Source organism: Mastomys coucha, unplaced genomic scaffold, assembly GCF_008632895.1.
Source record: "Mastomys coucha isolate ucsf_1 unplaced genomic scaffold, UCSF_Mcou_1 pScaffold20, whole genome shotgun sequence".
In the NCBI taxonomy this organism is placed as follows: Eukaryota; Metazoa; Chordata; class Mammalia; order Rodentia; family Muridae; genus Mastomys; species Mastomys coucha.
The window spans coordinates 18,833,802-18,848,015 of record NW_022196903.1 but is presented as its reverse complement, the minus strand read 5'-3'; the positions used below and the strand labels follow the sequence as shown (position 1 = coordinate 18,848,015).

At 38.1% G+C, this 14,214-nt stretch overlaps 1 protein-coding gene across 24 annotated transcripts in view; it reads left to right on the top strand.

The window, feature by feature from the left end:
* Cadps2 (calcium dependent secretion activator 2) overlaps positions 1-14,214 on the top strand; it is a 529,581-nt gene that overhangs the window by 219,032 nt on the left and 296,335 nt on the right. For all 24 annotated transcript variants that reach the window (XM_031381287.1, XM_031381283.1, XM_031381275.1 and 21 more), the window contains one exon: positions 4,062-4,142. In XM_031381287.1, the coding sequence (XP_031237147.1) occupies positions 4,062-4,142 (81 nt within the window). The remainder of the gene's footprint in view (positions 1-4,061; positions 4,143-14,214) is intronic.

The window sequence follows — 14,214 nt, the reverse complement described above, 5'->3', positions numbered from 1 at the left end:
GAATTCTGAATGGGGGCACGGTATCCCCACAGCCATGAAGGGAAGGGAAATCCAAGTACTTTTCTTCACAATATATGTCAAGTCATTGAAATTCTTTGAAACCCAAAGTTATAAAATGTCTACGTGATATAAATTAGATGCATTGCTGAAGTGTGGAGTGCTCCCTGTGCATCTGTCATGGTCAGGGTTGAGTGGCACTCTCTAAGAGCCCTATCCCCAGGACTGTGGACGACATCTGTGAGGTAAGTAATCTTTTGTCACATGCAATATTGAAACTGTAAACTTAGAGAAAATATACTGCTGAAATGAACACTTGCCTAGGATCTTACTACAACCCTCTGAGCCAACCAACAGCTGTATACCCAGCAATGGGACTGCCCTCTCCACAACATCTGACAAGGCCCACTTCTGTAATTGATGTATTTAGACAATTTTTTTCTCCTGTACATCATTCTTCCTTTTGGATGTGCTCAAAATCACTTATTCAGTTTGCACTGAGTATTCAAAGAACAAAGAACTTATTTTCTTTGACTTCCTTTTTGAGAATGGGCTTCTATGCATACATGTGTGTATGTGTGTGTGCACTTGTATATGTGATATACATGTGTATATTCATGTGGAGGCCAGAGGTTGATGCCAGTTCTCGGTCCTCACCCTCAGTCACCCTCCACCTACTTTTTGAGATGTGGTCTCTTACTGAACTCCTTGCTTGCTGACTGGCTAAAGTGGCTTCCCAGCCAACCTCAGGAATCCTTTGGTCTCTGCCAGACCAGTTCTAGGATTAAATATGTGTATCATCACATCCCACACCTGGATTTTTATGTATGTGCTGGGATCCGAACTCATGTGTTCACATATGCACTTTACTCACTGGCCATCTCCCCCTTCCCTTCATACTAATCCTTAATTATTTCTTAATTAGATGTGTTTTAGGTGAATTAACAAAATAAGATGTATTTAATGTGGCTTGAAGTGTATATGTGTACACACGCATATGTGCATATATATACAATTCATGTGCCAAAAGAGACCTGATGAAGCATTCAAAGTTCAAATCTCTTTGCCTGGGCAGATCTTACTCAATATAACTGTAGGTAGACTGGGCTTGAGCTGTTCAGGAGATGTCTAAGTTGACCCCTCAATTTGGGGCCTTATGAATTGTATAGGTGACACACCACCTATAACATGGCATTATGCATGAGTGCTTAAAATAAGGAGTCAAGATAAAAGCTTCATCTCTTCATTACATTCAACGTGTCTTTTCTTTAGTTGAATTTTTAAGTAGACAGCCAGAACGTACGGCTGGATACCCCATGGCACATTGTAGCCACAGATTTGTACTTCTGAGACTTCAGTCACTGATGCTAGTTTCAAGTGTGAGTGTTCACAAGGCATTCAAGCCCTTCAGATTGCAAAGATTCAAAGATTTCAGACCCAAAGCTCTACAGTGTTTAACAGCATGGCCTTCTCTGGGGAGCATAACTTATTTTGTTATGTAAATTTTTTTAAATTCTCCTTGCCTTGGCAGAATATACTTTTAATTATTGTGTAAAGGAAAGTTTATCATCATCAAAACTAACCAGCTGGGGGTTGGGTAGAAGAAGAATGGTGTGATAATTATAAGAGGGCGCCAGGAGGGATCAGAACTGTTCATGTCTCTACAGTAGTGGTAGATTTACAGACCTGTATAGTCATTTTATCCTGAGGAAATGTGAATAAGGTGGGTGGGTTTTATTATGTTAAGTATGCTGGGGAAAATCACAATGGATTCCCTTCATTTTTCTCATTAGTCTACAAATCTACAATGTTCTCAATGGAAAAAGTACCACTTTAGGCTAAGTTGGACCTGGTAGTGCACATCTGTAATCCTAGCACTCATGAGAGACATGGGGAAGGGGGACCATTTTAGTTCATGATTCAGAAGCCACTCTGGTCAACATACAGAAATCCTCTCTCAGAGAAAAAGAAGTGAGGAGTGGGGAAAGAGAGAAAATTATACCAAATTTTTCATAAAGCACGCTACAAACAAAAGTATTCAAAATAAGACAAAACATGGAGTATTAATACAAGACTCTCACATGTTGAAAAAAAACTGACATGGTTTGTTCCTTAAATCTTCTATGAGTTTTTTTAAAAAGGGATGAGTGTTATACTATATATTTTATCTCATTTGGGGGTTTCTACCCTGCCATGGACCATTTCGTTCCCAGATAAAAGACATAAACCCTTTATATTTATGATAAATGTTTAAAGCACCATAGCTGGGCAGATATCAACTTTCTAAGGTGTTAGTATCTCCTTTCCTATCAATAACCCCAAATTATAATCTGGCATGTTCCATCTGGGCCACTCTTATTCCAACTGGCCTGCCCTCATGGCCGGTTTTTCAAGGGTCTTCTATCCCACTACGTCTTCTCCTCACTCTACCCTCTCTCTCTTCCCTCTGGTGGTCCTACCTCAGACCTCAAGCTCGGGAACCAGTTCCACCTACTTTGCTTCTGCCCAGCAGTAGGGAAGAAGTAAGCCTCAGCCAGACCTTGAGGGCTAGTACTTAGCATTACAATACATAGCAAAAGACCAAACCTCAAAAGATAAGCCCTTAAATGCTTACCTATTTTTTTATATTACACTCCGTTCCCAGCACTTATTTGTACATGTGTTCAGGAATATGATCTTTTATTATTCATAAGATGACAGTGGTAGTCATGAAAGCTAGGGCTCTTTGCTGTTTAGCTCTGCAGTGCCAGTATGGCAGTTCTTTTCTTTGGCTGTATCTTCAGACAAAAGCAATAAAGCCATTGATGTTTGTTTTTTAAAGTAGTGAAATGTCTCTTACAGAACAAACTTCATTAAAATTCAGAAGTACTGGAACAACTCTTCTTAAAAATTAAGTAAAACTGTTAATCTAGAGATGTAGATCACTGATGATGTAAGTACCATTCTGGTGAAAGCTGAAGGATTTTGTGGCTTCTTAAGATACTAATGTCCTGAGATTGAAAATCTATGATTCCTTTAGATGTAAATTGCCTTTTTATTATATTTCCCTATGTGGAATAAATTAATAAGTATCAACACTCACAACCATCTACAACTTGGATCCAACACGCACTTCTGCCCTCCAGGAACACCTGCACACATGTGGGATACATTCACATAGAAACAAACATGTATAATTAAATATTTTTAAGTTATCTTTACTAAAATATTGTTACAGTCTTTCATCTAGTTTCTAGATGGTGAGGATGAAAAGGAGACTGGATTGAAGTGAGAAGGAACTTAATATTTAATATCAGCAGTTTAATGTCTTATGATTAAGTAATTGGGAAGGGGGAGGAGCATGAGGACACGTAGGAAAAGTTAAGAATGATTCTAATTCATAAATGAAAATTTTCCATATGGATGGGGGATTTCTTAAAGACAATGGCTTAATTGCATTTTTTTTTATTTGCCCTTCATTGAGTGTAAAACCATGTAATGGAACTCTAAAGTAACGCCCACCTGTAGAAACGTGTGAACACTGATTGCCTGGCAGTGTTTAAGTGTGGTCACTGGAATGAGCAATGCTTGCAGACTTAAATGGCAGAAACTGTCCTTCAAGTAGTACTTTAATTGTGTAGCATTAGTACAGATAAAAATGCAGGGATACTTTTAAAAGTACAAAACAAGAAATAACAAATTAATCAAGATCTTGTCATCTAAAAGAGAATAAAAGAAGGAATTCACCAATGCTGAAGTACTGAGGGCTGACCTTGAAGAAAGTAGAATGGGAGGGATAAGTTTGTCATGGCAACCTCAAGGAAACAAGTATTTGTTTTAGACTTGTTGCCAGTGCATTAGGCACAGTTATTACAATAATTGCATTTATTAATAAATTGAGCTATTGATTTAACTTTTTGTGACTAAAGCCCTATGGAAAGTAATATGGTTGGGGTACAGTGGAATCAAGCAGACTTCTGATGAGGTAGCTGGGAAACTTACTGAACCTTTCTTAGTCATTTAATGTTTGTTTTTATGCCACTGAGCTACCATTTATACACATGTATGTTTCCTTTCTTCTTAAGCTGGATAATGCTGATGAGCAAGCAGCTCAGATCAGAAGGGAACTTGACGGCCGGCTGCAGTTGGCAGAGAAGATGGCAAAGGTACGTTATGTATGCTAACTGCTGTGCCTGTCTTTACATGTTTGAATGTGTGTTAGCCAGAATGACACAGCCAGACATGCCCACCATGAGTTATAGTTTGCTTTTCTATACTAATAATGTCTTAACCCAAAATGTCTAAATTCATATTTTCTAAATGGAGGACGCTGTCTATCTGGGGTTTCTATATGTAATATGTGAGTTGTCTAAATTCAGTGATAACCTTTCTAATAGTTTAAAAGAATCTGATTTCTTTTCTTACTGATAAGAAGAAGAGTTCTAATCAGAAGATCTAGAAGAGTTTTAAGACTGCACCAAGAAAAATACACTCGTGGAGAAGAATTTCCTTATAAAGATCATATAAATTCCAAAGTTCCCAGTGCACTGCTTGGAAAATTGTGGTAGTAACTAATATCCAATGGAATGATTGACTGTCTAAAATGCAATTTGAAATGTATAAGATGGAATCTGACAGATAAAATGTGTTTTCTTTTAGAATTCTAGTTATTTTACTTACATAACCACTGTTTCTGAGAACAGAAATCTATTTAAAACAAAACCAAGTTTTTTTCTAATAATTTGGGTGTGTGCCTGGATGTGTCTCAGCCATCACAACTATTCTTTGGTGTGAATTGACAGATTAATTTATTTCAATGATATAAAAATTTTAATTCTTCATAGTAAAATTAAAGCGACATTGCTGTTGATTTCTCAACACATGTCTTCCTTCTGCTAAGTAGTTATTTGGTAGAGCATCTCCACTCCACTTCTCTTTTACCCTCCCTTCCTCCATCTTTCCTCCCTTCCTTTCCTCTTCTCCCCTATGTGACCCTTCCTGCCCCTGTCTTTCCTGCTTTCTCCTCTCTCTCTCTGTCCCCCTTCCTTGCCCTCCCTCCTTCTCCTCTGTCATGTATATCCACAGTCACAAGCATTTGCTACAGAATGGGAATATGTCTGTTTACCTAAACAGAGAATTTCTACAGCACTAGGAATGTTTTATATACTGACTCCAACAGTTACATTTTGTACTTCTGCCAAGGAAAAATATATTTATGATCATATTTCCAGAGTGCTAATACTCTGCCTATCTAAATGTAATGCTACACAGCAGATTGAGATATTGGAAAGAAAAAGAGAAAGACAACAGAAATTGGAGAATAGGTTTGGTAGGAACCAAGCGCAAACCATGGCAGATTTCTAGAGGGACAGTCTCCAGTGACTGACCATGTGGGGTGCTATGAGTAAGAGGCTGAAGAATGGCATTCATATGCAGAGCAGAGTTTAAAGAAAGTGCCTTCCTGCTGTCGTCTAGATATTGATAAAGTCACTGAACCATTCAAGAGAGTGCATTGTGCAATTCACTGCATAGAAATTCAGAAGTTTGAAGTTACTGCAAGTGCTAGAATTTAAACTGTCTTACTTGAAGTGTTGGACTCATTGAACACGTCTAGAATGCCGGTTGCCTTTCTTTCTTCTAGGCCAAAGGCTAGGAAAGAATCCAGAGAGAGGTCTAGATGTACCCCTACTGCATCCTACTTAGAAGTTGCACTTGTTTACCCAGAGGCCAGTCTACATTTGCTTGTTTTCTAATATGGATTGACTAATGCTATAGATGGCTACACATAAAGAGGAAAGTCTCAGATTTGTTCTCAAGTTCGTGTCTACGGAGAATGCATTTTACAAATTCTGTCCCGAGAATCAAAAGATTGGATCAGCATTGAACAAGAAGGCTTCCCTCTCAGACACCCCAGTGGTCTCAGTACAAATGTAGCCAATTGGGGAAAGAATGGAGAAAAAAGTGAACCATATAAAATTAGAAGAGTAAAATGCCTCAAAACTGCAAAACATTTTAGCAGAAACAGCATAGCATGTTGAACAGGTTTCATTGTTCTCCACTTTGAATAGACCAAACCAAGCCCTCAGAATCCTACTCAAAAGACTAATTCAGCAACGCACTGACCTTGTTGATCGATGCTTCTTTCATTACCCTGTGATCCACAAAGGCAGTAGGTAGTGTGGGTTCTATAGAAGAGGCTGAGGCTTTGGACGATTATATACTTCTCCAATATCAGAGATCTGCTGCATGAACAGAATAGGTCACAGGCACATCCTGGGCTCCATAGTTGGTTTTTCCTTACATTTACTACCTCCTTAGTCTGATAAATTCAGACTAGTGATGCATTACCAGTTTGCAATCAGAAGCACCCCTTTCCATACTACATAAAGCAGTGTAAACATTATAATAGCAATAAAACCACAGGACAGAAATTTGTGTCACATAATAGGAATATTGATCTTTATTATTTTAGGTAAGGAACAATTAGAAGTAGGAAAAATGTTGACATGTTTACTTTTAGATGCTCAGTAATCCTCAAAAGTATTTTCTTTTTTGATGTGCCTCTTTATTGAACAATATTTACTGGATAACCACTGTTAGCAGCAACCACTATCTCGAGTGCTTAAGATATAGCTGTACAAATATAATTTCCTTGGTCTAAAACAAGGCAGAAATATTCCTACATGCCAAATATAGCTTACATAATATTTGGGAGAGCCTATGATAAGTGATAAATTCCGTTTCTAACCCATGGAAAGTGATTATTATAACCAAGGAAACAAATCCATAGGTTTGGCTATGCAGGAAGAAAATGAGTGGTCATGTGACCAGGGTAGACCAGCTCTGACAGAGTTGTGCCAGTTTTCCTGTTACTCAAACCAAAAAATCTTGGCATCATATTTGACTTCTTTGTTTTTCTCCCGCTTCATGCAAGATTTCTTAGGAAATCATGTTACCTCTACTTATTTTTTTCATACAGGATCTCGCTATAGCCAAGGGTAACCTCAAAGAGTAACCTAACCTTTCTGCTTCAGCTTCTTGAAGGCTGAGACTTTAGGCACAAGCTACCACTCTCTGCTTGCTGCCACTTTTGAAATATTTCCATGAGATGACAGTTGTCACCATTTTTCCTCTTCTGCTTGGGTCCATTCATCACTGTCTCAGTCACAGGGGTAATTGTTCAATCCTTTTAGCTAGTCTCCATGTCAGTGACAATAAAATGTTCTTCAAGGTCTGTAGGGTGCTGTGTGATTGGTTTGCTTTCCGCATGACCTTAAATACCTCTAAGCTCTGGCCTTTGCTCAGTTCATCTCAGCTTTCATGGTCCCTTGCCTTTCTTGCTCCAAGGTCTTTACTCAGACCTGTTCTCATTCTTCCAACCATCTTCTGTGGAAACTCAGAATGCTTCTTCCCTGTACTGTGTAGACTTTCTAGAGAAACAGAACTTACAGGAATCCAGAGAGATGGGGAGTAAGGAATGATGTTTTCTACACATGTCTGCCAGTGTATCTATATGGCAGCTGGGAAATTCAGTTAAGAAGAAATATAGCCTTGAATCTGCAGCTGAAGAGTGGCCTGTAGGAGAGAGATGGAGATTCAAACAAGGTTTCTATGCCACAATCTTGAGGCAGAATCACTATTCTCTAGGACTTAAACTCTGTTCTTAAGTTCTTTAAAATCTAGCTGAGAAAAAGGCTCACCTTCATAGAGTCATTGCATAAGTTTTACTGGGAAGATATGAGGAAATATTTATTCAGGGTACATGGGGCATTGGTAACACACTCACAGTACTAGGCCATTCAAGTCCAGCTTAGTGAACCAGTGAGGTTTTGGGTTTTTTCCCCCCTCATGGAGGCATGAGTAAGAGGTTAATTAAAGGAAAATGATTTGCCTCCAAAAACAACTGCATCCCTGAAAAATCTCACCTCAGCATTAGTGAAAGCTGGAAAGATAAAAAGCTGTTCTGTTTTTACTTTCTACTCTTTAACTAGAAATTGCTAGAATTACAGACAGCCAGGGCAGAGCTACATGCCACTGTAGGGGTGGGTTTGCAGGAGGAAAAAATGGCTGACATCTCAGGAGAGGTCCTCTCAGTGCCAGTAATCATAATTGCTCTGATTTGTTTGGGTGTAATTGGCCACCTCACACCCAGAGGGAATGTTCCAAAGTAGACCATCTGATTTACTCAGAGTTGGCCGATTATAGTTGTTAATAACATCAAAGTGTATCCATAGCAGCATCTATGCTGGTACCTGACAAAATAGCTGGATACTAAGAACTTGCCAACTTCACACAATGTTTATCCTCTCTCATCTTATTTTCTGCTGTAAAGTTCTGTCCTCACTGAAATCATCACTGGCAATCCTATTGAATGTTAGAGTCCCTCGTCTATTCACTGTGATCTATCACTGACTTTTTCCTCCATGCTATACTTAATATTTTTATAGTAAGAAATGACTTTATAATTGATACTTATGAAGACTTTCTATGTTTATGACAAGAGAGGATTTTTGCCCAGTATCTTCTAGGTGGTATTCCAACTATCTGGAGCAGAAGAAGTGCAGATGCTAAAAGAATAGCTTGTTTGTAATATTTTTTATTACCTTATTATGTATGTGTTTTGTCTACATGTGCATTTGTATGTATGTATATATGTATGTATGTATGTATGCATGTATGTGGAGGCCAGAAGATGGCACCAAACCCCCTAGAACTGGAGTTAAGGACAGTTGTAAGATGCCACATGAGTGCTGGGACTCAAACCTCTGTCCTCTGCAAGAGCAATGAGTGCTTTTAATCCTTCAACCATCTCTACAGCCTCCATGGATATTTTTAGAATGACTGAGTCTTTACATACTACATATTATCAACAGAAAGTCATGGCAGGATTAAATTCCTAACAAGTTTGTAAGACACTGGCCTTCTCCTATATTTGAATGGAGAGGGGCTATCAATATGGTAGGGAAAACTGAATTTGCAAATACATATGTGTATGTACCTCAGTGTGTTCATTGCCATTGCGACTAAGTAGTTCAAATGATACAAGTTAATACAAGTTAATACAAGTTGTTTTTCCCTTGTCCAAAGTGACTGGTACTAGAAGTACTTCCAATTTGGAATTCTTCAGATTTTAGCATATGTTTGTATGTGTAAGTAGTCTCAGTAGTCTGAACAGAGTCTACTACATTTATGTTTCATACCTTAATTACATGGACTAAAGGTGTTTTATTCAGAACTTTACTGAGAACATAGGCACACCTATGCTTTGATTATACTAATCTCATATCATAGTGTTTGGATTTTGGAACATTTCATATTTTGGGATTAAAGGTACCTAATCTGAGTAGTTTTGAAACAGAAAGCAAAGAGTTGTCACCTTGGGGAAACTAAGCAGTCGTAAGGGTCTGGCTAGAAAGAGGGGAGAAAGATCAAGAGCACCTGAAGTTGTGACCAACAGTAATAGAGACCTTGCAGATTAAGGATATAATGTTTATAATCATGTTAGAGGCACTAGTGTGCCATGGTAGAGATGGGGCCAAAACCAGAATTTCATATAAGAGAAATCCTCACAGTTAAACCAATTGAAAATAATTCCTTGTCTAATCCCAGTCACAAAAATGATCATGTTTAATATGTGTGCTGATCGATTCTGTTGCTTCCAAGTGGCCACAAAAGCATGATAAATTAAGTTGATAGAATATTATCCATAAATGCCAAAGCCTTAAATAAAAACTTTGGAGGATTTTTTTTCATAAATAAAATTCAAATATAGTCAGTTTCCCACAAAACTGGAAGTAACACATTTCTTTTCAAGATGCCTATCAGTTTCCTCTTTGACAGATGATGATGATGAAGTATGTTTAGTAATAGTTAAACAAATATTGTTTTTTCATGTGCTAATGATAATTTTCCATAAAGCAACGCCTTGGAAATTTAAGAAAAAGGATATCTCTGAGTACTCAGATGTGTCACAAGTTTTCTTTCCCCCTCCTCTGTAAAGATAGTCTTTTAAAAGGCAAAATTATAAATTCTGCACAAATACAAAATGAAAATATAGTATATTATTCAATCTTTTATCAATAGGCAAATGGAATAGTAAAAATATTCAAGAGAGAATTTAAGAAACAGAGTGTTTGGGCATTCTTTAACTTTCTTGGATTAGTTGCAAAAGTGGTTAATTTAAAATGCACACCTAGGCACCCTACCACACCCAGGATCTTAGAATCAGTGAGTAGAACATCTGTTCCAAAGCCAAGGGGAATAGCTGGGACAAGCAGAATCCAGGGACTCAGGAACCTCACTCATCCAGTGGCTCAGGTTCCTTTCTGTCTGCACAGGTCTGCCTTGGGCACGAACACTGTGGCTAGTCCCACAGCCCTCAGAGCTTGGTCACACTGGGATCTCAGGGTCACAGAGGCAGCTTGACACCCAGGAACTCTGACACACCCAGAATCTCAGGATCACACAGACAGCTGGACTCTGAGGAGTTCTGACTCAACCAGGATTACAGGAAGGACAGACTCCAGTCAGATATAGGGAAGGCAGGTAGAACTAGAGATAATCAAATGGCAGGAGGCAAGCATAAGAACAGAAGCAATAGAAACCAAGGTTCCATCAGAACCCAGTTCTCCCACCATAGCAAGTCCTGGATACACCATCACACCAGAAAGGAAAGACTTGGATAAGCTTACTTCTCATGAGGAAGATGGAAGACTTTAAGAAGGACATAAATAACTCCCTTAAATAAATACAGGAGAACACAGGTAAACAGATGGAAGCCCTTAAAGAGGAAACACAAAAATCCCCTGAAGAATTACAGGAAAACACAATTTAACAGATGAAGGAAATGAACAAAACCATCCATGATCTAAAAATTGAAATAGAAACAATAAAGAAGTCACAAAGGGAGACAACACTGGAGTTAGAAAACCTAGGAAATTGATCATAGATGCAAGCATAACCAACAGAATACAAGAGATAGAAGAGAGAATATAGATAAACCCTTAGCCAGACTAACGAGAGGGCACAGAGACAGTATCCAAATTGATAAAATCAGAAATGAAAAGGGAGACATAACAACAGAAACTGTGGAAATTCAAAAAATCATCAGATCCTACTACAAAAAAAGTTTATACTCAACTAAATTGGAAAATCTGGGCCAAATGAACAATTTTCTAGACACATACAACATCCCAATGTTAAAACAGGATCACATAAGCCATCTAAACAGTCCTATAACCCCTAAAGAAATAGAAGCAATCATTAATAGTCTGCCAAACAAAAACAAGCCCAGGACCAGATGGGTTCAGTGGAGAATTCTATTAGACCTTTAAAGAAGAAATAATACCAATACTCTTCAAACTATTTCACAAAATAGAAACAGAATGTACTCTACCCAATTCATTCTATGAAGCCAAATTACACTAATACCTAAACCACACAAAGACCAAGCAAAGAAAGAACTTCAGACCAATCTCCCTTATGAACACAGATGGAAAAAATACTCAATAAAATTCTTGCCAGCCGAATCCAAGAACACATCAAAATGATCATTCACCAAAGTCAAATAGGCTTCATCCCAGGGATGCAGGGATGGTTCAATATAGGGAAATCCATCAATGTAATTCATTACATAAACAAACTCAAAGAAAAAAACCCACATGATCATTTCATTAGATGCTGAAAAAGCATTTGAGAAAATTCAACATCCCTTCATGTTAAAAGTCCTGGAAAGTTTAGGAATTCAAGGCCCATACCTAAACAATATAAAAGCAATATACAGCAAATCAGTAGCCAACATCAAACTGGAGAGAAACTTGAAGTAGTCCCAGTAAAACCAGGGACTAGATAAGACTACTCCCTACCTATTTAATATTGTACTTGAAGTCCTAGTGAGGGCAATTAGACAACAAAAGAAGGTCAAAGTGATACAAATTGGAAAGGAAAAAAAGTCAAAGTATCACTATTTGCAAATGATATAATCGTATACTTACATGACACCAAAAATTCCACCAGAGAACTCTTAAATTGATGAACAACTTCAGCAAAGTGGCTGGATATAAAATTAACTCAAATAAATCAATGCCCTTGAGGAAGCTCTACTCAAAGGATAAACAGAAAGAAATTAGGGATATGACATCCTTCACAATAGCCACAAATAATATTATATTTTTATAATAATATTATATTCTTTGTGTGACTCTAAAGAAGCAAGTGAAAGATAAAAATAGTAAGAACTTCAAGTCTCTGAAGAAAGAAATAGAAGAAGATCTCAGAAGATTGAAAGATCTCCTATGCTCATGGATTGGCAGGATTAATATAATAAAAAGCTATCTTGCCAAAAGCAATCTATAGAGTCAATGCAATCCCTACCAGAATTCCATCTCAGTTCTTCATGGAGTTAGAAAGAACAATTTGCAAATTCTTTTGGAATATCAAAAAACTCAGGATATCAAAAACTATTCTCAACAATAAAAGAAGTTCTGGGAGAATAACCATCCCTGATCTCAAGCTGTATTACAGAGTAATAGTGATTAAAAACTGCACGTTATTGGTACAGGAATATCAATGGAATAGAATTGAAGACCCAGAAATGAACCCTTGCAATATGGTCACTTGATCTTTGACAAAGGAGCTTAAAACCATCCAGTGGAAAAAAGACAGCATTTTTAACAAATGGTGCTGGTTCAACTAGTGGTCAGCATGTAGAAGAATGCAAATTGACCCATTCTTATCTCCTTGTACAAAGCTCAATTCTAAGTGGATCAAGGACCTCCACATAAAAGCAGATACACTGAAACTTACAGAGGAGAAAGTGGGAAAGAGCCTGAACATATGAGCACAGGAAAAAATTACTGAACAGAACAACAATAGCTTCTGCACTGAGATCAAGAATTGACAAATGAGACATCATGAAATTGCAAAGCTTCTCTAAGGCAAAGGACACTGTCAATAAGACAAAACGGCAACCAACATAATGGAAATGATCTTTACCAATCCTACATCCTGTAGAGGGCTAATATTCAATATATACAAAGAACTCAAAAAGTTAGACTCCAGAGAACCAAATAATTCTATTAAAAAGTGGGGTACAGAGCTGAACAAAGAATTTTCAACTGAGGAATATCGAATGGCCGAGAAGCACCTAAAGAATGTTCAACATCCATAGTCATCAGGGAGATGCAAATCAAAACAACCATGAGATTCCACCTCACACCAGACATAATGGCTAAAATCAAAAACTCAGGTGACAGTGGATTCTGGTGAGGATGTGGAGAAAGATGAACGCTCCTCCATTGCTGGTGGGAATGTAAGCTGATAAAACCTCTTTAGAAATCAGTTTGGCAGTTCTTCAGAAAATTGGACATAGTATTACCTGAGAACCCAGCAATAACACTCCTGGGCATATACCCAGAAGTTGCTCCAATGTGTAATAAGGACACATGCTCCACTATGTTCATAGCAATCTTATTTATATTAGCCAGAAACTGGACAGAACCCAGATGTCCTTCAACAGAGGAATGGATACAGAAAATATGGTATATTTATACAATGGAGCAGTACTCAGCTATTAAAAATGATGAATTCATGAAATTTTTAGGCAAATGGATAGAACTAGAAAATATCCTGAGTGAGGTAACCTAGTCACAAAAGAACACACATGGTATGCACTCACTGATAACTGGATATTAGCCTAAAAGCTCCAAAGAACCATGATACAATTCACAGTACACCTGAAGCTCAATAAGGAGGAAGACCAAAGTGTGGGTTCTTAAGTCCTTCTTAGAAGGAGAATAAAATACTCACAGGAGCAATTATGGAGATAAAGTATAGAGCAGAGGGTAAGGAAAGGCTACCCAGAGACTGTCCCACCTGAGGATTCACCCTATATACAATTACCAAACCCAGACACTATTGGGGATGCCAAGAAGTACATGCTGAAAGGAACCTGATATTGCTATCTCCTGAAAGGCCTTGCCAGCCCCTTACAAATATAGAGGCAGATGTTAGGAGCCAACCATTGGACTGAGTGCAGGGTCCCTAATAGAGGAGTTAGAGAAGGGACTGAAGGAGCTAAAGAGGTTTGTATCCCCATGGAAAGAACAACAATATCAACCAATCAGATCCCCCCAGAACTCCCAGGGACTAAGCCATCAATAAAGGATTACACCTGGCTCCAGCTGCATATGTAGCAGAGGATGGCTTTGTCATGCACCAGTGGAAGGAGAGGTCCTTGGT